Below are 27,166 nucleotides of genomic sequence, written 5' to 3'. Positions count from 1 at the left end.
GCCCCAGCCCACAGCCTGCGGTACGAGGCTCAGGAGGGCAGTGGTGCTCGTTTGTCCACATACCGCTCGGGGCTCGTCCTGCGTGCCGGAGCTCAGCGCTGGAGTCAGAGACTCTGAGCCACTGGCCCGTGGAGCCTGAAATACTTAATGTCTGGCCTTCTCCTAAAAAAGTCCACCAGCTCCTGTTCTGGAGAAAAGAAGACTGTAAAACTGAAGAAAGGACTTTTGAGGAAGGAAAGAAACTTGTGTGTTTAACATAAAGAATAAGGGAAAGAATGACACATGATGAGGTTGGAGAGGTAGATGAGGGCCAGACCTTTAAGTTTTTCTTACAGACCTTTTACTTAAGAATTTTTATTTTTTTAAAGAATGAGGTGATCAAATAGCCATTTTAAAAATAGCATTCCAGGGGTGCCTGGGTGGCACAGTGTCTGACTCTTGGTTTTGGCTCAGGTCGTGATCTCACGGTCGTGGGATTGAGCCCCGTGTCGGGCTCCACACTCAGCACAGGGTCTGCTAGAGATTCTTTCTCCCTCTCCCTCTGCCCCTCCCGCTCATGCTCTCTCTCTCAAACAAATAAATAAATCTTTAAAAAAAAATAGCATTCCAGTTCCAGAGTAGACCATGTGTTAGAGCAGAGCCACAGTGTTTGCACAAGACCCATTGGGAGCTCTTGGAGTAGTCAGTCGGGTGATGATGATGCTTGAACCCAAAGTGATGATAATGATGATAGAGAGAAGTAAACAGATTGGGGAAATATGTAGGAGACGAAATCAATAGGACTTAGTAATTGATTGACTCTGTTGGGTAGGGGGGGCATGTCAAGGATAATACCCATATTTCTGACTCGAGCAATGGGGACATAGTGGCACCACTTAGAGAGCTAGAGGATGCACAAAGAAGCAGGTTTGTGGACGAGATGGCTTGGGTTTGGGATAAGACCAAGTATTCAATTTGGCCCTGTTGAATTTAATGTGCCAATGCTTTGTACAAATGGAAATGTCAAATAAGCAGGGGGACATAGGGCCTCCGCCTAGGAGACAGGTCTGGGCTGGAGATAGAAATCTATCTATAGAGCCTGTAGAGGATATTTGAAACCTTGTGAGTAAATGAGGTAAATAACCAGAGGAAAAGTACAATAAGAAGGAAAAAGGGCTTCAACATTTAAAGAACATTAACATTTTTTAAAGGGTGTATTTATTTATTTGAGAGAGAGAGTGTGTTTATGAGCAGCAAAGGGAAAGGGAGAGAGAGTCTGAAGCAGACGCCCCACTGAGTGAGGAGCCTGACACAGGGCTCAATCTCATGACCGTGAGATCACAACTTGAGCCAAAACCAAGATTCGGACGCCTAACCGACTGAACCACCCAGGTGCCCCAAGAACACCAACCTTTTTAAAGGTAAGGTAGAGGGGCACCTGGGTGGCTCAGTTGGTTAAGCGTCTGCCTTCGGCTCAGGTCATGATCCCAGGGTCCTGGGATCGGGCCCCGCATCGGGCTCCCTGCTCAGCAGCGAGTCTGCTTCTCCCTCTCCCTCTGCTGCTTCCCCTGCTTGTGCTCTCTCTCTCTCTCTCTCTCTCGCTCGCTCGCTCCATCTCAAATAAATAAATAAAATCTTTAAAAAAAATAAAAAATAAAATAAAAAATAAAGGTAAGGTAGAGGTTGGCAAAAGACACTAAGAAGGAACCCAGGAAACAAGCAGAAACCAGAAGAGCACGCTGTTGTGCGTGCTTCAGCAAAGAGGAAGGGGCCAACCAGACGCTGCTGAGTGATTAAGTGACCGAAAGTATCCACTGAACTTAGTGACAGAGACAGCACTGGTTGCATTAACAAAAATATTGTTAGTAGAAGAGTACGGCAACCATGTTAGGGCATATTGAAAAGTTAGCGTGAGTAGAAAAACTGACATAGCACATTTAAAGTACTTTTTCGTGAGATTCGGCAGCCAAGGAAAGCAGAAAGCATTTAGCGAGCAGGAGAGACAGACCAAGCAACCGGTCGGGGCGGAATGTATTAGGAGGGGTAGACGTGAAGGTATTAAATTCTGATTGTCCAGATCATTAAACTGTGGAGTCAGGGAAGGCCCATTTTCCAGCTGGTGATTTGGAATCTCTGGTATCCACAAAGGCAGTCCAGGGGATTCCTGTTCAAGATAGCAATGGCATGTTTTCTGGTAATGTTTTAAGACAGGTATGGATTCATATATTTTGTCATCGAAAATAGAACCATGTGAGAACCCCGCAGTGTTTGCAGAGGGAACAAGCCTTAGCGCCCTCACGTGCTGTCGTGGGGTCAAGTATTGGGTCACCAGCCCCCAGGAATCCACATCGCTTTGTCAGTTATGCAGTCTTACATAGTTTTGTTTTCTTTTTGTGGCAATGTATGGCTTAAATTACACACATAAAAACCATTGATGAAGACATGCAGCTGCTAATTGATATGTAACGAGTGAATAATGAGTTTAAAATTGGCAATTCTTCTATAAACTACCTCAGAATGATCTTTACCAAATCTATGAAGTTGTATTTTTCTAATAGAAAGTTTATTCCTTGAAAACCAGTGTTACGAATAAGAAATAGGAGCACCTGGCTGGCTCAGTCAATAGAGCATGTGACTCTTGATCTTGGGGTCATGAGTTCAAGCCCCACATTGGGCCCAGAGCTTATTTAGGAAAAATAAAAGGGAAATAAAGTATTGATTTTTATCTAATTTAGGCATTCCATTTTGGGGGGAATTAAGACCATTCACTGTTTTCAGAGAAGTCCCTGAAAATAGAAGCCTGAAATCTTAACCTTTATTTCATCATTTAAAAACAAAATAAGACAAAATATTGGCAGAGAGAATACAACAATATTTAAAAAGAATTACACACTACAACCAAGTACAATTTATTCCAGGTATGTAAGACTGGTTCAACATTTAAAAATCAGTTAATTAATGTAACCCATCACATCAATAGGCTAAGCAAGAAAAATCACATGATCATATCAATAGATGCAGAAAAAGCATTTGACAAAATCCAACACCTATTCATGGTAAAAACTCTTAGTAAACCAGAAGTAAAGGAGAAATTCATCAACTTGATACAGAACATCTACAAAAACCTAGTGCTAGTATCATACTTGATGGTGAGAAGTTCAAAGCTTTCCCAAAAAGATCAGATATAAGGCAAGGATGTTCCCTCTCACCACTCCTTTTCAACATCATACTGGAAGTTCTAGCTAATGCAATAAGACAAAAAAGGAAATAAAGGGTCTAAAGATTGGGAAGGATGATATGAAATTGTCTTTGTTTGTAGATGACATGATCGTCTACGTAGAAAAAACTGCTGGAACCAATAAGCAGTTACAGCAAGGTTGCAGGATACAAGGTTAATATATGAAAATTAATCACTTTCCTACATACTAGCAATGAACAACTGGAATTTGAAATTAAAAACACACCACCATTTACATTAGCACCCCAGAAATTAAATGCTTAAGTATAACTCTAACAAAATATGTACAAGATTTATATGAGGAAAACTACAAAACTCTGATGAATGAAGCCAAAGAATTAATAAATGGAGAGATATTCCTTGTTCATAGATAAGAAGACTGAATATTATCAAGATGTCAGTTCTTCCCAGCTTGACCTATAGATTTAATGTAATCCCAACTAAAATCCCAGTAAGTCATTTTGTGGATAGTGATGAACTGCTTCTGAAGTTTATATGGAGAGGCAAAAGACCCAGAATAGCCAACCCAGTTTCAATATAATGAAGGAGGAGAACAAAGTTGGAGGATTGGTCCTACCTGATTTCCAACTTACTATGAAGCTGTAGTAATCATAATCCAGACAGTGTGGTATTTGAGTAAGAATCGACAAAGGGATCAGTGGGATGGAACAGAGAATGCAGAAATAAGCCCAAATTAATATAGTCAAATGATCTTTGATGAAAGAGCAAAGGCAATACAATGGAGCAAAGATAGTCTTTTCAACAAATGGTTCTGGAATAACTGGACATCTACGTGCAAAAAAAAAAAACAAAAAAAAAAAACTAGGCACAGATCTTATAGTTGACACAAAAATTAACTCAAAATGGACCACAAACCAAAATATAAAATATGAAACTTTCAAACTCCTAGAAGATAACCTAGATGACCTTGAGAATGGTGATGACTTTTTAGACACAACACAAAAGGCAAGATCCAGGAAGGAAGTAATTGATAAGATAGACTTTATCGAAGTGTAAAATTTCTGCTTTGAGAAAGGCAATGTCGGGGCACCTGGGTGGCTCAGTCATTAAGCCTCTGCCTTCAGCTCAGGTCATGATCCCAGGGTCCTGGGATCGAGTTCCGCATCAGGCTCCCTGCTCGGCGGGAAGCCTGCTTCTCCCTCTCCCACTCCCCCGCTTGTGTTCCCTCTCTTGCTGTCTCTCTCTGTCAAATAAATAAAATCTTAAAAAAAAAAAAAAAAGAAAGGCAATGTCAAGAAAATGAGAAGAAAGCCACAGACTGGAAGATAATATTACATAGATGATAAAGGACTATTGTCCAAAATACTCAAAGAACTCTTAATGCTCAACAATAAGAAAAGAAAAAACCCAATTAAAAAATGGGTCAAAGGGGCGCCTGGGTGTCTCAGTCGTTAAGAGTCTGCCTTCGGCTCAGGTCATGATCCCAGAGTCCTGGGATCCTGCATCCGGCTCCCTGCTCAGCAGGAAGTCTACTTCTCCCTCTCCCACTCCCCCTGCTTGTGTTCCCTCTCTCACTGTGTCTCTCTGTCAAATAAATAAAATCTTAAAAAAAAAAAAAATAGGTCAAAGACCTTAACAGACACCTGTTAAGAAGAGATACAGATGACAAATGAGCATATGAAAAATGCTCCACATCATATGTCATCAGGGAAATGCAAACTAAAACTACAATGACATACCACTACACACCTGTTAGAGTGGTCAAAATCCAGAACACTGACACCATCAAGTGCCAGCAAGGATGTGGAGCAACAGGAACTCATTCACTGCTGGTGGGAATGCAAAATGGTACAGTCACTTTGGAAGACAGTTTGGCAGTTTCTTAGAAAACTAAACGTATAATCCAGCAATCATGCTCCTTGATATTTACCCAAAGGAGTTGAAAACTTATATCCACCCAAGAACCTGTATAGAGATATCTATAGTGACTTTATCCATAATTGCCAAAACTTGGAAACAACCAGATACCCTTCAGAATGGATAAACTGTGATACCCCCAGACAGTGGAATAGTATCTAGTGTTAAAGAGAAATGGCTATCAGGCCTTGAAAAGACACGGAGGAACCTTAAATGTTTATTACGAAGTGAAAGAAGCCAGTCTGAAAAGGCTACAAACTATGATTCCAAGTATATGACATTTTGGAAAAGACAAAACAATGGAGGCAGTAAAAAGGTCAGTGGTTGCCAAGGGTACGGGGGGAGGAGAACAGAGGATTTCTAGGGCAGTGAAAATAGTCTATATGATACCATAATAGTGTCTACAAGTCATTATACATTTGTCTAAATCCATAAAATGAACAACACCAAGAATGAAACCTAACGTAACTATGGACTTGGGGTGATTGTGATGTGTCCCTGTAGGTTCATCACTTGTAACAGATGTACCACTCTAGAGGAGGATGCTGATGATGGGGGGTGGTCTGTGCATGTGTGAGGACAGGGGGTATATGAGAAGTTTCTGTGCCTTCCCCTCAGTTTTGCTGGGAGTCTTAAATTGCTCTAAAAAAAATGAATTAAAGAAATGAAGCAATAAGTTGAATTTTACATTTGAAAAAACCCAATTCCAAAAAATATCATGAAGCTATTTTTATGTTTTTTATTCTTACACGTATCAATTTAATTTCAAATCTACATTACAGAGCACATTTTGTTCCTAAACCATATTATGTTATTGGCCAATTGTGCCTTTTTTCCTATATAATTAATTCATTAAGGATTTAATTTATGTAAGTGAAATTGCTGGCATTATTGGTTACATAGGAAAATTACTTTTATTTAGCTTTTTATTTTGAAATAATTTGACTTATAGACAAGTTACAAAAATAATTGAGAGTTCCCATATGCCCTTCACCCAGCCACGCTTCTGTGAGCGAGCATCTTATGTAACCACGATACAGTGATCTGACTTAGGAAATTAGCATCGATGCAATACTAGGAACTCATCTCTAGACCTCACTAGGATTTCACTAGTTTTCCCCTAATATTCTAGTTCTGGTTCAAGATTCTATGTTGCATTTAGTTCTCATTTCTCTTTAGTTGTCTTTAGACACTTAAGAATTTCTCCCGGGGAGAAACCTGACCTGTGACAGTTCCTCACTTTTGATGAGAACTGCTCTGTTGTTTGTAGAGTGGCTCAGTGTCGGTTTGTCTGAGGCATCCTCACTGTTAGGCTGAGGTTGGGCATTTGGGGCCGGAATCCCACAGTGTTGTGTCCCTCTCTTGCACCGTGTTGACACGGTGGTGTTGATTTTGATCACTTGGTCAAGGTGGTGTCTGCTGGATCTCAGCTCAAAAGAAGTTATTAAGTGCCTCGTGGGGAGATAGTTGGAGACCATGCAAATACCCTGTTTCTCATCATATGTTTTTTAAAACATTTATTAATTGGGGCACCTGGGTGGCTTCCTGCTCGGCGGGAAGCCTGCTTCTCTCTCTGCCCATCCCCCTGCTTGTACTCTCTCTCTCTCTCAAATAAATAAATAATTTTTAAAAAATTTATTTATTTTAGGGGGGGGTGGAGAGGGAGAGAATCTCAAGCAGACTCGTGCTGAGCTCAGAGCCTGGCGTGGGTCTCGATCTCACAACCCTGAGATCATGACCTGAGCCGAAGCCGTAATTCAGATGCCCAACCAACTGAGCCACCCAGGTACCCCCCTCATCATATTTTTTTTTTAATTTATTTATTTGACAGAGAGAGCACAAGTAGGTAGAGTGGCAGGCAGAGGTAAAGGGAGAAGCAGGCTCTCCACCGAGCAGGGAGCCCAATGCAGGGCTCGATCCCAGGACCCTGGGATCACGACCCCAGCCAAAGGCAGCCACTTAACCGACTGAGCCACCCAGGCGCCCCTCATCATATTTTTTAATAGACTTTATCTTTTAGAATAGTTTTAGGTTCAGGAAAATTGCTTTAAAAATAAACTTTAGATTAAAAAATTTAAAGATATGCCTCAAATAAAATTTGTTACTTTAAAAATCCCTCTTAATCATATCGTGTAAAAACTATGAAATAATTTAACTGATCCCTAAGGGGATTCATAAAGGTATGTATTTCTGTGAAAGGCTTTGAGAATCAGATGAATTTGGAGATGCTGAGGTAGACAGAGCAGGGGAGAGACCAAGCTTGAGCTAGGAGGAATCCTGGACTAGAAGAGGGTCACCTCCTGCAGCTCAGCAGTGCCTTGAGAGGAGGACATGAGCTGATAAATGCAGCTTTTTGAATAGAGTGCTGATAAAGTGAGCTGAGGCCAGAATTGGTTTGTTCTCTGTTTATCGGGCATCCATTTGGTGCCAGTCACAGTACTAGCCCGGGGGGTACAAAGATGAAAAGGGTCTACCCCTCTGCCTCTCTCCCGTGGTTGCAGGCGCCCTCTCTGTTTGGGCTGATGGGGCTCCTGAGCAACTGTGACGTCACCCACCATCTCCTGGTAGGTCCCTCTTGCCACTCTTGTACCTCCAGAAACCCCACAGGCAAGAAGGAGGGGTGCCCTGGGGGACTTGCCTCCATTGGCAGCCTGGGCAAGAGATGGTTGCCCTGGAGGGTGTGTTTCATCTCTTGTTCTCTCTGATTTGTGTAAACCAGAAGTCTGTTGATGTTAGATTTGGGTGCATAGTCATAAAACTTTCCCTGTCCCTGAGGAAATGTTTTGAGTGGATCTTTCCTCATTTAGAAGAGTAATCAAAGTATAAACCAAAGTGCTCTGGGTCGTGATTTACAGAGAATCAGTAAATCAGTAATTTACTGAGAATGCTAATGCAGCATTCCACTGGCTTCCACCCCTCACCAGTCTCCCCTGATCCTGCGTGAGCTCCAGCGGTTTGACTTCCCATGATTTGGGGGGCGAAGGACATTTAGTTATTACTGCATCATCAGTGTCATGCTGAGGTCATCTGGGTTTTTAATGCTGCTATTCTTGCTTTTAATTATAAAATGCTCTTAATTTAGCTTCATGGTAATTAATTTCATTTTTCCTACGTTGTTTTGTTAACCTCTGAGGAGTGCAATATTGTATACTTGTTTCAGCAATGTATCAGTTTCTCAATAACTATGTTGCAAGTCCTATGTGAATTGTAATTCACGAGTGAATCATTTGCATCTCTTTTGCTAAACCAAATGTGTATATGATCCCCACCTCCCGTCTCCCCTGGCCCTACTTTAGAGAGGCACTCCTTTGGTGATGTGCTGCTTGTGAATTTGGTGTTTTGTTGTGGTTGTTGTTGTTGAGAGAGAGAGTGTGGACACGTACCCATGTGTGGGAAGGTCCAAGGGAGGGACAAGGGGAGAGGGAGAGAGAGAATCTTAAGCAGGCTCCACACCTGCCCAGTACAGAGCCGAACGTGGGGCTCCATCTCACAACCTTGAGATCATGACCTGATCTGAAATCCAGAGTCTGAGGCTCAACCAACTGAGCCACCCAGGCGCCCTGGGAATCTGTATTTTTGGGTAACTGACAACATACTAGTAAAAGTAAATTAACATAATTGCTATGTTATTTTAGATTTATGTGCCATTATTTTGTAATATAAAATTATAGAAGATGATAAGTAATCCATATGTTGCTAGGAACCAAGCTCAATGCAACTTGTTTATTTTGAAATGCATCTTGGTTATCTCTAGCTTTCATGTTACTGGACCGTGGAAGTGTGGGGATTAGGTAGGCTGCCTCCCCTAAGGGCTCTGAGGACAAACCATCTGAGAGTATTGTGTAGAGGAAAGGAGGAAGCTATGAAAACCAGGAGCAGCTTAGAAAGTTTCACCCTTTTCCCCCAAATTATACCAAAATTATAAGCCAATTGGAGTTAACAATCAATCTCTTTAAAATCCAATTATTCCATGTATTATTGACAAGTCCCTAAGAGGACTAGAAGCTAGGTTCAAGTATATTTTAATGGGAAGACCTGAAATCAGATTTCTTTCCTCCCAACAACAGAGGAGGTTCTAACTGCGGGAATTAGAATTTTGATCTGGAGTGGATAATAAGCTATGAAAGCAGCCTGTCCAGACACTATAGTTGGAACAAGGCAAACACTATCATAACTGATCCCTGAGAGTAGATTAAATGGAAAGATACCCAATGAAAGAGAGTGAGGAAAATGCCAAAGACATTTTAATATATAATTCACACTTCTTTCTAAAAAGTCCCGATGTCCAAGAAAAGGAATAAGACTCCCTTTCACTTATTCATCAAATATTTATTGAGTGTTGATTACATAGCATGTGCTGGACAAGCAGACAGACATCCCTGCCCTATGCTTTAAGCTGCCTTCTGGTTCTAGTTCTCTGCTAGTAAGACCTAGAACTTTAGTAAAGAGACCATGTATAGTCATTAGGAGCATGCACCCTAGAACCAGGCTCTCTGGGTGTTCCTAGGTTACCACTTCTTAGCCATGTGGTCATAAGCAAATTCCTTAAATCTTACATTTCTCTATCTGAAAAATGCAACCTTAGAGCGATGTGATAATTGCCTAAAATAATCCATGAAAACTCTTTAAAACAGTGCCTGGCACAGACTTAGTGCTCGACAAAAGTTTCACACTATTATTCACTCAATATCCTTCATTCAATGTATTTATCAGCCCATTAACACACGCCAGGCTCTGTTCCAGATTCTGAGGGTGCAACGAGAACTTCAGAGGCTCACATTCTAGAAGCTGGTTTATTTACATCATGGGTTAAATGGGATCTCGTGAGCTAGTCTGTGAAACAAAACACCGTGTTTACATAAGGTTATTTCTGTGGGAACACCCCTTCTGAATTTTCTACAGCTCATTTATGGAACAACATTTTGGACCGTACTTGGAAAAGGCCTAAGGTAATTTAAGTGTCTGCGAGTATGTGAATATGTGTGTGTTTATGTGTATATGTCCTCTGTTTTAATACAAGCCCCAAATCAGATTTCAAGAGGGATACATTTACCTACTTGGTTAAAAACGTCATATTTTCAGCATAGTTGGGAGTGAGGAGCACAAAGACAAACAAACAAAAGCTAACAGATTTTAACTTCTATTCCTGGGAGGGAAGTTGTTATAAAAAAAAAAAAAATTTTTTTTTTTTTTTTTTTTTTTTTTTAAGATTTTATTTATTTATTTGACAGAGAGAGACACAGCGAGAGAGGGAACACAAGCAGGGGGAGTGGGAGAGGGAGAAGCAGGCTTCCCACGGAGCAGGGAGCCCGATGCGGGGCTCGATCCCAGGACCCTGGGATCATGACCTGAGCCGAAGGCAGACGCTTAACAACTGAGCCACCCAGGCGCCCCAAAAAAAATTTTTTTTAAAAAGAAAAAACTCGAAGAACATAAAGTAGTAGGAAATGGCTAATGCTTTTTTGGAGACAAATAGTTTAGCAAACCAACTATTACCAGCCAGTCTTAATATTCTTATAATGTTTATTATTTTTTATTTTTCCACAATTAAGTCTGGATAATAAAAAATATTCAATTAAAAATAAGTACTAAACATATGTTCAAATTGTACCAAGAACCACTAGAGGTGATGAGCATTGAACACTCCTTGGACAGAGCTTTTGCTAAAAAGGGCAGGCAAATTTCTGTTCTTACATTAGAGGACAGAAAGTATATTTCCATGCTTAAAATCCCTAAACATTTCTTCCATAAATCCGACGTAAACCACTGTGAGTGAGTTCACTCTTTAAAGCCAAATTTCTCTCTCTGGTTTTATTGTTTAGGTAGATTAAGAACTTCTGATTAACATTTCATTATCTTAACCTTTATGATTTAAAATTTAATTTAGCGCTTTTAAGTTAAATAGGATTTTTCATTTCTGCAGTCATGTTTGTTGCTCTGCCATAAACTGTAATTTTAAAACATTGCGTGTTAAATGTGAAAACCTATACTAGATTGCCTGGCTTGAGCTCTGTATGGTATCTTCTAGCTTATTAATATATCCTCATATTTATTAACATTTATTATGCATTGAGCATGCAAAAGTAAAAAAGCCATGATCTCTACCCTTAAGGAGCTTCCAGACCCACAAGGGAAGCACGTGGTGATCACAGTTGATAATCTGCTCTGGTGCGATTCACCGAGGATGCTCTGGGAGCACATCAGACTGACACCTTATCCAGGTTTAGAGGGACAGGGTACCATTCCTTAGAGAAATAACTCCTGACTGAATCCTGGCAAGAAGTAGAAGTGATCTTCACAGAGAGAAAGAAGTACATGTTTAAAGGTCCTGGGGGTCAAGGAGAACATGGTCTCCTCAAGAACGACACCATGGCTTTAAAATGGGAGATTGATGAGTAGATGAGGAGGCCGTAAGCAGGGTCAGATCTTCCCATTCACTTCCTGTCTCTCCTTCCGGGCCCCCACTTACACGTTGGTCTGACCATCTGAGGTTGTCCCTCAGCTCTTCAGTGCACTATTCCAGGCACTCCCCCACAACTCCTTTCTCTCTTCTTTGTAGTTCACTTTGGATCCTTTCTATTGGCCAGTCTTCAAATTTAATGATTTCCCCCCTCTGTTGAGTTCATTCTACCAATGGGCCCATCAAATGTATTCTGTGTGCTTGTTTGTTTGTTTGTTTGACTGTCATCATGGCTTATGATGGGGATGGGGACGGGACCCCCTGCTGCTTCCTCAGGGTCAGATGCAGTTGCATGCTGGAGCTGATTTATTACATTTTTAGAAACATATGGGGCATTCAACATCATGTTGGTAGTTTTAAATTGACCATGACAGAAGTATTCACATCAGAGAAATTGGCAGACCTCATGAAACAGGACCTCTTTGCCACAAGAGAGCTGCATTTCAAACATTTGCCATCACACCACTGATGGATTTTACTCAGTAAAAATGTATCTATTCCTCGGGCCATGAACACAAAGTTTCCACCCATCTTCCAGGGGAAGGTAGCTTTTGCTTTTCACCTTCCCCCAGGACATTTATCTGGTTATCTTGCAACCTCAGCTCTGATTGGCACAAGAAAAAGTATGGTTTTGTTGATCATCTAACTTCTTTCTCCTTGTTAAGGTAAGAGTTATGTTCATTTGTGGCTCCCTACATCCAAGAGGAAGTAGAACCCTCAGCAATTAGGGCTGGAAGAGTCTTTCTCTTGAATCATGTAAAACATAAGTCTGGAGTTTATTCTGAGCACTGTGAGAGGGGGGTCTTTGAAGGCTTTCCAGCAGGGAGACACAGTTCTGTGATGTTAACCTTTTAAACATGGTGATGTCTACCTCCTACTTGCTCAGCCAGAGCGGCCCCCTGATCGCTTTCTGCTCGGCATTTCCCATCTTTCATGTGGTAGCTTGTTTCTAGGTCCTGAGCTCATTGATTCCTTTCACTAGTCATTTCTTTGCATTATCAGACTACTTCCATTTCTATAACTTATTCCTCTGGTGTGTATCTTTCTCTGTCCATTTTTAAATATGTTAATTACCCAAGTGGGTGATATCTGTGAAGATTTGGCCAATCTCATTTCCATTGTTTTAGAACCTGAGCAAGAATTAAGGGAGAAAGTTTGTTTGGCTTCAGTCCCAGGGCAGTGAAAGTGAGGGAAAGGAAGGTGAGGCACGGAAGAATGGAGAACAGTATAGGACAGTGTGTTATCCTACTGCTGACTGGTTCATGATAAGCCACAGAGACACAACCACAGAGATGTTTCTGGATAAGCCTGTTACAAAGAAACTGCCTCCACATGGCCCACTGGAGGGAGAAAAAGAGAAGGGATTTTATCTGCCCAGGTTCCAGAATTGTCCCCGTGGGAGAGAATTCACCTGACTTTTAGACTTAATTAACCAGTCCTTTCAGCAGCCGCTTCAGAAGCCGAATCCTGAATTCTAGGGTTGGGCGTGGCATTTGACTCCACGTGGCAGGAGGAGCCCATCACTTGAGGTGTGGGCAGTGTGACTTGGGTGGCAGACTGATTTCTATCTTTCACTTTCTCCATTAATTTGTAAGCTTATTGCCAAAAGGTGTCATGTCTTCTGTGGAAACAACAAATTATAATAAGGAAAGAACACTCACTGAGGAGCAAGAGCTCAAAGCTGGTGTCACCTGCCAACACAGGATTTTGGACAAGCCAAGTAAACTCTTCCGGGCTCGACTTCCTTATCCATGGAACGGGGATTAAAGACCATGCAGAATAGTTATGAGGATCAAATCAGATCTTAGGTATAAAAATTGGCGGGGGTGGGGGGAAATGCACTATATAAATATAGTATAGCATTATTCTTCAATCGATCGTCTGACCGTCATGGCGTCATGGAATCACAGTGTCTGTTAGGGAGCTGGGCCTTGGCGATCTCTGACGCAAGACTGCAGTTTTATAATTAAAGAATCTGCAGCAGAAAGGCCATATGGAATGTGACTATTAGATCAATACTATTAAGATAGTATTCTTGTCTTCTGTTTTTTAGAGGGGCAAACAGGCTCTAAGAGGTTATGTGACTTACCATGGTCACCATTTGCACTCAGCTGGTACATGGCGGCAGGGCCAGTCTGGGAATGCAGGGCCATCTGATGCCAGAGCCCACACCTTCACTGGGTACACCGCAGTGTCTCCCCAAGTGGCCCCAGCCAGCCGGCATCCGAGCTGGGCCTGGACTCCAGGACCCCCGAGTCCCGAGCTCCGAAGCTCGCCGGCACATTTTCCCATTCCAAATCCAGGAGTGATAGTGTGGCATCTAAGAGTCAAATCCTCTGCTAGGGGCACTTTGGGCTAATGTGCCTGAGAGACCTCCCACCCCCCCACCTGTTACAGCCAGACTAAATGAGCTTTTGAAAAGATTTTTTAATTACCAATAAAGCATATGGTGCTTAGTGGTTAAGAACATGCAGTTTCTGGAGCCTTCTGCCCGGGTTCTAATCCCAGCCCCAATGCTGAACAGGCTGTCACTCCTCTCCCGGGCAAGTCACTCCTCTCTCAGTGACTCAGCCTCCTCATCCACAACAGGAGGGAAGAAAGGTTCCCACCTCCTCGGGTTGTTGGGAGACCGAAAGGAGCTTTGAGTCCGCTGCTGCGATACATGTTTTCGTTAAATATAATAACTCATTCCTGGGCCTTATTTTGCAATTCAAATGAAATAGTGTATCATCATTCAATGAAAAATAAATCAAAGGAAAAGAAAAACACAAAATAGCAGGTCTCCCTTTGAAACTAAATAGGATCTGCTGGTAGGATGGCCAGACCTCATTTCTTTTTGGGAAATACTCCTCTTTAGGCTGCTTCTGTGGGGTTTTGTTCGGTGGCAGACCTTTTCTGCTGACTTGGGAAGGGCAGTTCAGTTTGGGGGTCGGAGAGCCTGCCAGGCAGTCCCAGGAAAGTGGGGGCTCTCAGCCTGGCAGGTGGGACTCGTGCAGCCAAGCCTTGTGCATGGCCCTTCAGGCATGACGCTTCTGTGCTCCAGACGTGGCACAAAAGACTGAAATCTAGAATCAGTCAAACATATGAATGGACCCCTTTGTGGAATTCCATGTTGTTTTTAGCATTTCTTTGGTAATTTTGAGCACAATAACTTCTGGGGTGATTCCACCAGGAACAAGGCCTTTAGACCTTTTAAAATGTTTTCCTGTGTTTAGTTGAACTTGTACATTGGGGGAATGGAGGGGAAGCAGTTTGATGCATTGTTCTCGCCACGGATAACATGCGGACTGCTGGCCGTGGCAGTTTAACAGATTAAAGAGAAGGGTTTGGGGATGATATCCTGATGATACACCGTGATATTTTCTGGGCTTTCATTTTCTAGAAACTAATTCGTTTAAAAAATTGCTGCTGTCCTTGAAATATTTGTGTGTTTGTGTGAACATGAGCAAACCTATTTTCTCCTTATCATCCATGAAAAGCGTGCAAGAGTTTAAAGAGGAGGTATTTTAAAGATTTATTTATTTATTTATTTACTTGAGAGCGAGAGAGCACGAGCTGGGGGGAGGGGGAGTGGGAGAGGGAGAAGCAGGCTTCTCGCTGAGCAGGGAGCCTGATGTGGGGCTCCATCCCAGGACCCCGGGATCACAACCTGAGCCAGAGGCAGGTGCTTCACTGACTGAGCCCCCCAGGTGCCCCAAAAGAGCAGGTATTTTAAAGGCATTTTGTAGAAATATAGAAAAGCAGCCTTAAAGTGACTTTGGAGTCACTCTTTCCCACTAAATGCAAATTTGAATGTTTAGATGCCAGACAAAGGAGAAAGCAGACATCCGTCTAGCTGATGCATTGCTGACTCCAGCAGCTGAGTGAGGCCCAGCCAGGCCTCTGCAAGTGCGGGACTCAGAGAAGATGCCAAACCCAAGGCTGCTTTTCAGCCAGCCGGGACTACTTACCTGCCACTTCCCCTCCTTTGCCTGGTTCTCCCCTCACCTTTACATTATTTCCCCTCTCTCCTGTGATGGTTCTCTTGCTTTGCTTTGGCTCTTTAATTCTAGATGCCCACTTGTGGCCAGATTTCATACTCCTACAGTGAAATGATGTGCCTTGGGTGTGGCATTTTATTAAAATTCATCCTGTTGGCATGTACTATCCAAAATCTGAGGCTTAGTAATTATGAATCATGGAATTTTTTTTTTAAAGCCGGCTCCCTGCCCACCGTGGAGCCCAAGGTGGGGCTTGAACTCACAGCCCTGAGATCAAGACCCAAGCTGAGATCAAGAGTCAGGCACTTAACTGACGGAGCCACCCAGGTGCCCCTGAAACATGGAATTTTAGTCAAACATCTAGTTGCCCAGAAACTCTATGTTCATAAAAAAAAGAAAAGTTACAGGACATGTAAACAGTGAACTATCTTAATGAGGTTGCTTTTTACAAGCCAGATCAGCTTTTAGGGAGAAGTCAGTCAGAACTGTAGTTGGCCATAATTTATTGCTCTTTCTGGACTCAGTTATGAAAAGAAAGGCCTTATATTCTGCTTGATTCTTGAGCATCATAGACATTCATTCGGGAAAGTTTAATGACTAGGAGAAGAAATTTGTATTCACTGGCCCAAATCATAATCTCTGCTCTGCACATAACATCTATATATATGTCTAGATTAATACTGCCGGTTTTCCATTGCAAAAAGAGGCTCTTTCGAGAGTGAAATGATTAAAACGTTGTATTTTCAGTGCCCAAAATATCTCAGATAGCAGTTAAAGTAAATTCCTGATGGTTTATAGCTGAGGTATAAATTTGGCTGTGTAGTTCATGCTACTCTGACCAGAGGTGATTTTTACACTTCCATCAGCCGTGCTTCTAGGGGCTGAGGCTTTGAGAAAAAGATCGTAGGAGACTGGCAGTTTCGGGCAGATGTGGATCTATACCTCGGGCACCACTGGTTGTAATTTAACTGGAGCAGAATTGCAACCACCTGGGTAGCCAAACGGCTGAGGTCTGCTCTTGCCCATGATCGTTAAGTGTGGAGGAGACTTGCTTGACTTCATAGACGCTGGATTTATTAAAAAAAAAAAAAAAAGGGAGATGTGTCAGGCAGGAACTATGGTGGCATGCTGCTGGGACCTGGCTGCAGCCAACTTCCCGGGGTGACTACACTCAGACACTCAAGTGTGTCTCAGTGTCTGGGGGACACGGAGCTACTGGGTTTTACGTCAGTTCCACCTTCAGGGAAAAGCCCTGCTTTTCACAGATAACCTAATCTGTAGAAAGAAGGAACGGTAAGGAAAAAAAAAAAGTATAGCCACAAAAGTCCTTTTTACTAATAGGTGGAGCTTACCATTTTTTCAGAGTGAGAAACCAAATCATAGGCTCACTGTTACAGACTCTTTCAACGTTGAAAGTTAATGGCTGATTTCTTGTGCGTGGAGAAAAGCTCCCAAACTCTTCCGGACCACTTTAGGATCGATTCTGGAACCCACCGTCTTTCCTGGTTTATCTAACTGTTCGGCTCCCTACCTCCACAGTTAGAGCTATTAGAGTTTTTGCGGATTTGCCTGGCACATCTCCAGCAAAATAGTCCATTAAAATTCAGATCCTTTCCCAATAATTGAGACAATCAATTTACATTAAACAAGGCACAATTATACTTTCATGTACAATTTAAATTCTATAGAAAATAATGAGTGTGCAATAAAGAGGGACACTTATTTTGATGCAAAGGGATGTTTTTCTAGTCTGCATAAACAAATCTTTCATATTTTCAAAATAGTCCCCTCATTATCTTTGGTGTAGGAGAACCCTATTGTGTGTTATTTTGACGTAGGGACAAGTGTGTGTCCGTGGCTGCCTGTTTAATCAGCAATATGACTCTCTCTCAATGGCATTTAAATTGCGAGGGCTGAGATAGCCTAAGGTAAGTCCTTGCTTGCTGTTTGACATGAACTCACGCTTATAAAAAGGGCAAACAAAGAGGATGCAAGTTGAGTGGGTGTGTTACCTTTGTGCCTGCCTTCGTGAAATAGGCACAGGGCATCCGTCTCTGCCACTGCGCAATAGACCAAGGATCATGTGCTCGAGCCCCAGAAAATCATTCAGAGGGATTGGGGAAGGATGCACGGGGACTGGGTCCGGGGATGCAGTTGCGGGGGCCCTGAGCCTTTGTGCTGAGGGGTTCGTGGGAGAGCCGCAAACCGCAGGGAGTGAGCTCACCAGGCAGCCGGGCTCGGGGAGCGCGCCCAGCCCACTGCAGCTCTCGTGTGTGCAAGCTCTGAGTAAGACGGCTATGGTTGGTCAGGAAGTCTAAAGCACTGGAGAAACAGTATTAGGAAGCATATAGTACAAATAATGACAAGATGGAAAACAAATCCTGTCAGAGCCCGAGAATATATTTGGCTTCCGCGTGCTGTGTCTGTCTGTTTCTATAAACGGTCCAGAATAGAAACCGGATGTTTAAAATCTCTCTCCCTTTCACATGCTCGCCTCCCCCTCCTGTCTTCCTTCCTCTTCAGTATTAGTAGACTTACTATTTTTATTAGTTTGTATTTATATTCCCATTTTTCAATATTTGCCATTTGTGTGGATAACACATTAATTTTTAATGAAGTATTTTCAGACTCTTGGAATAGCTGAATCATAAAAGAAAACTTGAAATTGATATAGACTCTAAGGCAGCATTTAAACTGAATATTACAATTACTTTTCCCGCTCACAGGTGGCAAATAGTCATTTTAAAAGACGATGGGTGCGCCACTTAAATCTCTCCTATCTTTGTATAGCAGTCTAGTTTTTGTGTCTAATTTTTGTGGCACCAAGAGTGACTCAGGTACCATTCTAATGAAAATGAAAGAAATATCAAAACAATATTAGTGCTCTCTAATAATTTCATCTTATCTGCAAGCATGGATTTTTGACAAGCCTTGTTGGTGTTTAAGAAAGTCGGTCGTGACTTAACTTGAACCTTGATCGTAATTTCTCACTGTAGCTCTGTTGCAGAACTCTGATTTTAACGAAGGCAGCATTTGTGTCTTTGAGTAGTTAATCTTCTCCAGTCAGGAATTGTTTGTAGTTTCGTACTTGTAAAATTACAATTAATCCTGGAAAATATATGAACAATTTTATATCACATGCTATTCCCAGAACTAAAGCTTTACAGTCCACTTTAGAACTGTAAATTAGTAAAAAAAAAAAAAAAAAGAACTGTAAATTAGTAAGTATAGCTTCGTCCAAAAGTTTATTATAAGAAGCATGGACATTGGAGATGTGGCATCTTAGAGACTTTTTTCCCATTTGCAAGTCATAAGGAAACAAATGATCAATTTTATGTGGGTAACTTAAATTGTATTTGAATTATTATATAAATATGCACACACACGCATGCACGCATATGGTATGCTTATATATCTAGGCTTGTGTTTTTGTATTAGAAGAATATATATCACTTCACATTTTATTCTCTGTGGTAAAAATTCTAAATAATAATATGGGGCACCTGGGTGGCTCAGTCGTTAAGCGGCTGCCTTCAGCTCAGGTCATGATCCCAGGGTCCTGGGATCGAGCCCCGCATCGGGCTCCCTGCTCTGCAGGAAGCCTGCTTCTCCCTCTCCCACTCCCCCTGCTTGTGTTCCTGCTCTCGCTGTGTCTCTCTCTGTCAAATAAATAAATAAAATCTTAAAAAAAAATTCTAAATAATATTACCTTTCTCAAGTACATTCTCAAGGACATTCACAGCAAATTTATATATTTTTCCAAATATTTGCATTTTATATTCTAAATAAAGATGACTGAATGTTTTTGGGAACACTGTGTGTCTTCTATGAGCTGAACTGCACAGAATGGCATTTTAAAGAAGCAGAGACACCTGAGAGATCAGTGGGACTCCCTTGTCTTAGCGTCTCCCCGTCACCCTCCAGCCCTCCCCCCCAGCAGATGCTTTCTAGGTAAGGAAATAGGCCCGAAGATGTAAGGCTCAGGGAGTGACTAGAATCTGTGATTTCTGACTGCTTCTCTTGTGTTCTCTACTGAATTCACTCGACAATTTATCTGTTTCCAGAAGGAGGGAGGTGGGCTAGAACTGATAATCCAAGGCAAAATAGTATGTGCAGGTAAACAGATGTTTAGCAAAGCTGGCTGATCCAGAAAGCTTGAGACCAGAAGTTGGATGGTTAATTGAAAGGTCAGGAAATCATAACAAGTGATCCAGATGTTGGGCTGAGACATTTTCTTTGTGTACGGATCACCCGATTTGGAGTGCTACATCATTTTTTCTGGGTGCACCACTCCAAAGTTGCATCTTTTGACACATCCAATTTTGGTTTCTGTAAACCAGCCGAGGACATAAGACACGTGGGTAGCAGCCTCGCTGCAGAATGTGCTGTTTCAGTGACCTCTCCCGCCAAGTCTCATGATTATCTCACGCACACTTAATTTGACAGACTTTAAAAAAACAAAACAAAACAACAACAAAAAAAAACCCTCTGCTTTGTTGTTTCTTTCTAAATCATTCCACTTAGTTTTCATTGAATCAGCAAACTCTTTTTTTAGCAATCATATTTCTGAGTTCACCGAAGGTTAAGTCACCCTTGTGCAAGCAGTAGAACCAGGCTTGGGAATACTGGTCAGCGACCGAAAGTACTGAGTGTGCCCTGTTCTTCTTTCAGTACCTTCAGTGGAGATCAAAGGAAGGTGTTGGTTCATTAGATGATCAGGCTAAGTGGCCATCACTTCAGAGAGCTTCCTCTCTACTTTGGAGTCAGACAAATGAAAACGTGCAAAATATGAACTCATTTTAGAAGACGACTCTGCAGTGCACTCCCCATGCACAATTTCCCTCTGCACCGGAGAGGGGGCAGCCAACCTGGAGGCAGAAGAAAGGGAGCTTTCTCTGTTCCCTTTTTGCTCTCTCTTCCCCTGGGTTGAGAAGAGCAGCCTCACACCACCCAGAAGCTGGGCCAGTGGAACATTCTTATACCAAGCGAACTTCAAAGCAGTGGCCACTTGAGCCCAGAGATTCACCGCTCGCACACAGATTTGCAAGTGACCTGCTACTCAGTTGGGGACGGCGGGGCCTGCAGCCCTGCTTTCTTTAGGGAGCTGATCTCTTGCTTGCATGAAGTCCTAGAAGGGGTGCTTTCTTAGGAGGTCAGGCTGCTGAAAATGCAGATGGTTTCCAAATGGGTTGAGATAGATTCTTGGATTGAGAACCTCTGCCTGCTTTTCAAAGGGTACTATGCAATGCCTTAAGTCCCATTCCTAGAATGATAATGAATGAAGAAATCAACAAGTAATGAACAACTAACCTCTGTCTCAGTCGCAGGAATGTAATCTTTCCACTTCTCTTTGTATCTTTTTTTTTTTTTTGTCCAAGCATCCATCCATTTTCCTTTCTTAATTAGGTCATAGTATTCGCCAAGATGATGATTAGAACACACAACTGCTTCACACACACACACAAAATAAGGCAATATAGCTGCCTCTTCACCCCCTTGCTACATCCGTTGTGGCCCAAAGGGGCGGGGCAGCATTTTTCCATATGGATTTCATGAACAATCAGTTCCACAAAATGATCTTTGAAAAAACCAATACAGGATTTACTTTGGGACATAATGCATAAACTCGACCCTGTCTTTGGAGGGGCAAAACATACATTAGTATATGAAAAGCCTTGATACAGCTTAGCAATGATTGATCCTTTGTAAAGTTTAAGTGGGCTCTCCTTAAAATAATAATATAAAGAAGAACATCGGTAAAAATTGAAAACTTTACAGCTAAGGGTGTAAGGACATGGCACGAAGGGTTCCAAGGCACCCCATGGAGCTGGGTTTGGAGACAGATCAGATCACCCGTCTAGGTGTGGAAGTGACCCTGTGGCACCTCCCAGAGGACCGCGTGGTTTCTCGTGGCTCTGTGATCATCTTTCATCCCTTCACCGTGCTGGTCCAGCCCTGGTCTTTATTGTCACTGTAGTTTGTACCCTACAGCGTTGTGTGATGGCCAGGTCCATGCTCTCTAACTCACAGGCAGGACGAGCTGCTCACGGCCAGGGCACATGCAGGCCCTGCCCCACGGCGGGTCTGTGAGCTGCCCGTGAGCTCTGAGCTGTGCTTACTCCAGGCACCCGAGATTGTGTCGTGGAATGGATTTCAGGAGAAACAGGTCCGCCTTGACAGGAGGGCTGCGGTGTCTCTGTTACGGCCCAGGAGGCTATGGATGAGCAAGGAGAGTAAACATCTGCTTTTTGCTCAATTCACAGGCTCTCCAAAGGGATTTTTGGTTTATGTTCTTCCTCTTTTTGGGGATCTAGAATCATTGCTGACTATATACAGAAAGAAGACGTGTGTTCATGTCATTATTAATTTGTTAATTTGGTGTTTATACATACGCTCTTGAGGTAATTCCCGAGCGCCGACTGTGGTAGCAGGGACCCGTGGCGGGCTGCGGAATGAACCCCGGGCTTGGAGAACACACAGGCTGGATGCTCTTGCCTATGTGGCCTGAAGTCTGGACAGCCCTTTCCTTCTCGGCCTTGAGACCTCTTGTTTCTCAGGAGTCAGGTCAGCTGTCTTCTCTTCAGGGAATCCTTCCTCAACCCACGGTCTGCATTTCTCAAAGCTTTGTTCAAACCACACTTTGATGAAGGGCCCAGGACATCCTAATTATTTATTTGAACGTCCGACTTGTTAGATGCTGAGTTCCTTGAGAACAGGACCCATGGCCTGGTCATTTTTGTCTCGAGCATGTAGCCCAGTGCCGGGCACTTAGGCGACACTCACTTCATGAATTTGCAATGGTTTGTATCTTCAAGCTCGCCTTTTTCAGTTTGCTAAAACTATAGAAGGGGAAAAAAATAATGAGCCAAAAGCAGAGTTTGATGTGTATGTGCAACTTTTAAAAGAATATTTTATAACCTCTTATCTATATCCTCACATTTGGAAAAAATCTCCAATATATGTGTATCTAATTACCATCATTGTAATGCAAATCTTAATTTTTATTGTGTAATGATGTGTATCCAGTGAGCACATGATAAATATTAGTCACAACCATTAATGCTTTGATTTCACTGAAACTAGAACAGCTCCCTCACTCTATTCAGGCCACTTGACTACTCATTGTGTTATTAGTTGGTCCTTAAGGTTTGTAGGTCATGGTTAATGGAGCTGCTTGTTCGTGTTGTTAGCAGTTACGTAAATGCCTTCGACTTTACAAATTTTATGGCAGTCATTTGGAATGAGTTATATATTTTCCAAGCTTTCAGTTTCCCCAGTGGCCTGATATATTAAAGATTGATTGTTAACTTGCAAATCTGGTGAGAGGTTTTTTTTTTTTTTTTAATCAGCCAAATTCAACATTTTACATAATGCTCATGATTTCTGTATCACAGGCCAAGGACATGATATAGAATTGAGGAAGGGAACATTTTTCTTATTTTCCATGGCCAGGCAGAACAGCCCTTGGAGGATGATCCTTGGAAAGAGAGTATCATTTCTTGCTCCAACCAAATATACTTAACTTCTGTTATGTCTCCCACTTTAAAATAATCATTTCTGTGACCTGTGTCTGGAAGTGCTTCGGTTTTTCCACATGGCTCTTAAAACATAGGGCCGTTAGCGTTGCATTCGTATTTCTTCTTTTGAATGATGCCACCCTGTTCAGCTGCAGGGTTATCTCCTGCGGGGCCTGGCTGGATCAGAGAGTCCTGGACTCCTCGGGCTTTTTGCCAGAACAGGAAGGCCTGAACGAGTGTGGGTGAGCAGCCCAGGCAGGGCCTCCCTGCCGCCCCCCTCCCCCACCTCGGGGGTCCACGCTCCCATCTTGGTTCCAGATCTCCCCCTCTTGAGCGTGGAGAGCAAATGACCCCAAGGAAAGGCTGCAAAATGTGTTTGGGCCTGCTCTCTAGATATCTCACATGAGAACTGCTTTCAGGGTAGGATTTGCAGGGTTAGGTAGGGTGGGGCTAACCAAAAATCTGAGCTCTCACTGGGACCATCCCTGCCTAATCCTCTGTACTTAGTCACTCCCTCTTGTTGCCAGTGCTTCTGTTTTCCAGCACTTGGAGCACTGCACTCATGGCATTTTATGTCCTTTCCTGTTGTTATATTGTGAACCACGTGTTCCCAATCTCTGAGGTCCCAGTGTATAAAACTCTGTTGAATTAATGAATAATTCTCTAGGAACTGAAGTTGTTTTCATTTAAAAGCTGTTAGCTAATGGTTAGTATTACTATATACTGATTTCATATGTGCCCCCATTTCTTTCCACCAGTCTGTTAGGATTTGAACTCACCTGACTTTATTAGCAGTTTTTCAATCCTTTAAGCTATAATATGGTTTGGTCCATCCAAAGTAACAATAGCAACAACAACAACAAAAACCAGACAAAGGAAAGTGAATACCTGTTACATGATAGGAACCACAGGCCATGGAGAAATTAAACACTCACTGACCTCTGTTGTCTGGAGAACGAGATATAAAGCCCTAACCCTAGCCCCACAGGCCCCATGTGGTAAAGACTTTGGTAGAGATGTGCCTGTATCCGCAGAGGGTTACTGAGGAGAGGCACAAACCCAGCCTGGGAGATGTTGGAGGGCTTTCTGGAGGAAGGAACACCAAAACTTAACTTTATTTATTTATTTTAAAATAAATTTATTTATTAGAGAGAGAGCGGAGTGGCGGGGCAGAGGGAGAGAGAGAGAAAGTCCTCAGCAGACTCCACAATGAGCGCAGAGCCCCATGTGGGACTTGATCTCATGACCCTGAGATCACGACCTGAGCCGAAACCAAGAGTTGGACACTCAGCAGACTGTACCACTTAGGCGCCCCCAAAACTTAACTTTAGTGGCAAGGCTCATGCCAGGCAGAGAGGAAACCTGGAGAGAGAAGTGATGTCACATGGGAAAGGAACAACAGGGCAGTGTTGGAAGATGGGAAGCAGGAATACACTGGAGATCCGTGCCAGGGACCTACCTGTCTCTGTGTCCTGTAAGTATTGGGGAACCAATGAAGAGTGTGAAACAGGGCCCAGTAGCAGATTTGCATTTCCAATAGCTGGTGGCACCCTGAAGGGTGGATTTCAGGGGGCCAGGCAGGGAGACCAGACAGGAAATGATTGGGACCTGCAATAGAGATGAAGGGCAGGGGATGGATTGGAGGAATATTTAGGAGGTAAAGTTGGCTAGCATTGATGGGATATCAGAAGTGAAGAGAAGAAAGGAATCAAGTAATTTTCCTCCTAGCTATTACTGTTAGTACCTATTTCTTTGGTCTAAATACCAGTGACTTTTTAAATTAGAGAGAGAGAGTGCACACTCAGGTGTGTGCGAGTGTGGGAGGGCAGAGGGAGAGAGAGAGAATCCTAAGCAGGTTCCACACATAGCGCGGAGCCTGACCTGGGGCTCCATCTCAGGACCCTGAGATCATGACCTGAGCTGAAATCAAGAGTCAGATGCTTAACCAACTGAGCCACCCAGGTGCCCCTCCAGTGACATTTTTATATCTCTGGGAATGAACCTGCAGGATGCCTTATGACTGAAACCAATGACTTAAAATGACAATTGTTGGTCATATTTCTGTTTGGCTTTAATTTTCCCTAAGCAAGTCTAATTTTTATTTTCAGATTTACATAGATTCTATGACTGTTCAAACTAGATTTGTAGTTTTTACAAGAAGGACTTTAAATCCCAAGAAATGGGTGTCAGAAGAGAGATTAGAGCTGATTTACTGATTCCCAGCATTACCAGCGTACAGCCTTCCTTCCTCTCCCTGCAGTTCACCCACCATACGCCTGCCTCTGTCCTTGGTGCTGGTGAAGGCGTCCTCCTTTACAGATACTACAGTAGAGTGTGATAAGTAGAGATACCTCTCTTTGGCCAGTCCTACTAACTGTGACTCGAAGCGGTAGTCTTATTCCTAAGAGAAGAGCATTGAAAATAATCAAATCAAAATATTAAATCAAATAGTCAAAATGTCCAACATTAGAAGACTAGTTACATAAACAGCTTACGTAAATTGCCCACAATGGAATTCTAACATGCCAATAACGTCGCTTGTTCGTAGAAAAGCGTTTATTAACATGACAGATGTTCAAAATATCTCCATATCTCTAAGGGGAAATAGGATAAAAGTAGTATATCTTATATGATTCCATTTTTGCCAAAAAAATAGATACAGATATATACCCAAAATATCTTCTTCACACTCTAGCTTTTATATCCCACACATGTGGACTCAGTTTTTGCTCTGTGCCAACTCGTATATGGAACTCGGCAGCTCTCTGAGTTCTCCAGAAGACTTCCTATGCACAAAGCACTGCGGATCAGCATGGACGCTGCCGTAGAGGATATGATAAGAAAGAAGATGATGAGCATTTACACCGCATGTCCCTTAGAAGCAATGTAACAATCTCCGTTGATACATGGTTCTCTCTTTCAAAGTCCCTTCTAGGCTGTATTTCCACTCAGGAACCTTTGTCTTCTCTCCGGCTTCCCCTTTCCTCATCACTTTCAGAGTCTTTGTCATGTTCTGGGGACAGTAATTCCTTACCCTCTATTATGGAGAATAATCCAAGTCTGCTCCAGCTCTTGCCTCAAATGCACGTACATTCAAACTAGCCTGGATCCCGAGTAAAAGGGAAAGTTAACATTACAACCTTGTACACACACACACACACACACACACACACACATACACAGAGCAAAAGGAAGTTTAGTAAAACAGTACTTACCTTTACTGTAGACTGCAATCTGTATTTTTTGTTTTATGACCTGCTAGTGGCTCAAGACCCAGAGTTTGGGAAACTGCCCCAGGAGGCCAGCTAGTGAGCCCAGAACTTTAGCGGTCCCTCTGGGACCTTCTCAGATTATCAAGTTATTTCTTCCATACACCTAGTGGAGAGACTGTTCTCCACCCTGTTACACACCCGTGTAGGAGGTGGAGGAATGTCATAGTTCACATTCGCTGTTTCTAAGCAGTGGAGTTATTGGTGTGTTTTCTTCACATTTTCCAAGAATTTCTAAGTTTTCTGCACTGAGCACGTGTTACTTTTGTAAAAGGAAATGTAAACAGTAAAAAAAATTTTTGAAGAAAAGGCTCTGCTCAGGTTCTTCCCTCTTCTCAGAAACCTTTCCTGACCAAGCCCTTCCGTCTGTCTGTCCATTTTGCCCTTTTGATTTCTTGTCCCAGTGCTTACATCTTTGCCTTATAATGATCTGTTTTCATCATATTTTCCTCCTGGTTCTCAGGCCCTTCCCCTCCCCAGGTTTCATCACCATCATAGACTTCTTCTCCCTTCCCTCTGCAATGAGATTTTTTTTTAAGATTTTATTTATTTATTTGAGAGAGCAAGCATGAGCGTGTGGGGAGGGGTGGAGGGAGAGGGAGAAGCAGACTCTCCACTGAGCAGGGAACCCGATGCGGGGCTCTATCCCAGGACCCCAGGACCATGACCTGAGCCAAAGGCAGACGCCCAACCGACTGAGCCCCCCAGGAGCCCCTGCAATGACATTCTTAATCTGAAATCCATAGATGGGCTGTGAATCTTCCAAAAATGGATGCAAAATTTAATGTTGATTCATTTCTTTTCTGGGAAGCGGATCCAGTTAGTTTTTGAGTACCTACATTATG

The 27,166-nt window shown here is 42.6% G+C and overlaps 1 protein-coding gene across 7 annotated transcripts in view; it reads left to right on the top strand.

Annotated features, from left to right (window-relative positions):
• SDCCAG8 (SHH signaling and ciliogenesis regulator SDCCAG8) overlaps positions 1 to 27,166 on the top strand; it is a 237,865-nt gene that overhangs the window by 163,591 nt on the left and 47,108 nt on the right. Inside the window, exon 17 of one of the 7 annotated variants that reach the window (XM_032389372.1) lies at positions 20,207 to 20,900. The exons of the other annotated variants lie outside the window; for them this stretch is intronic. Coding sequence (XP_032245263.1) covers positions 20,207 to 20,246 — 40 coding nt within the window. The 3' untranslated portion in view covers positions 20,247 to 20,900. Of the gene's footprint in view, positions 1 to 20,206; positions 20,901 to 27,166 lie in introns of those variants that run through there. 7 annotated transcript variants of the gene reach the window in all.

Source organism: Phoca vitulina, unplaced genomic scaffold, assembly GCF_004348235.1.
Source record: "Phoca vitulina isolate PV1807 unplaced genomic scaffold, GSC_HSeal_1.0 scaffold54, whole genome shotgun sequence".
NCBI lineage: Eukaryota > Metazoa > Chordata > Mammalia > Carnivora > Phocidae > Phoca > Phoca vitulina.
The sequence above is the reverse complement of the archived record's forward strand: the minus strand, read 5'-3'. Positions and strand labels throughout refer to the sequence as shown.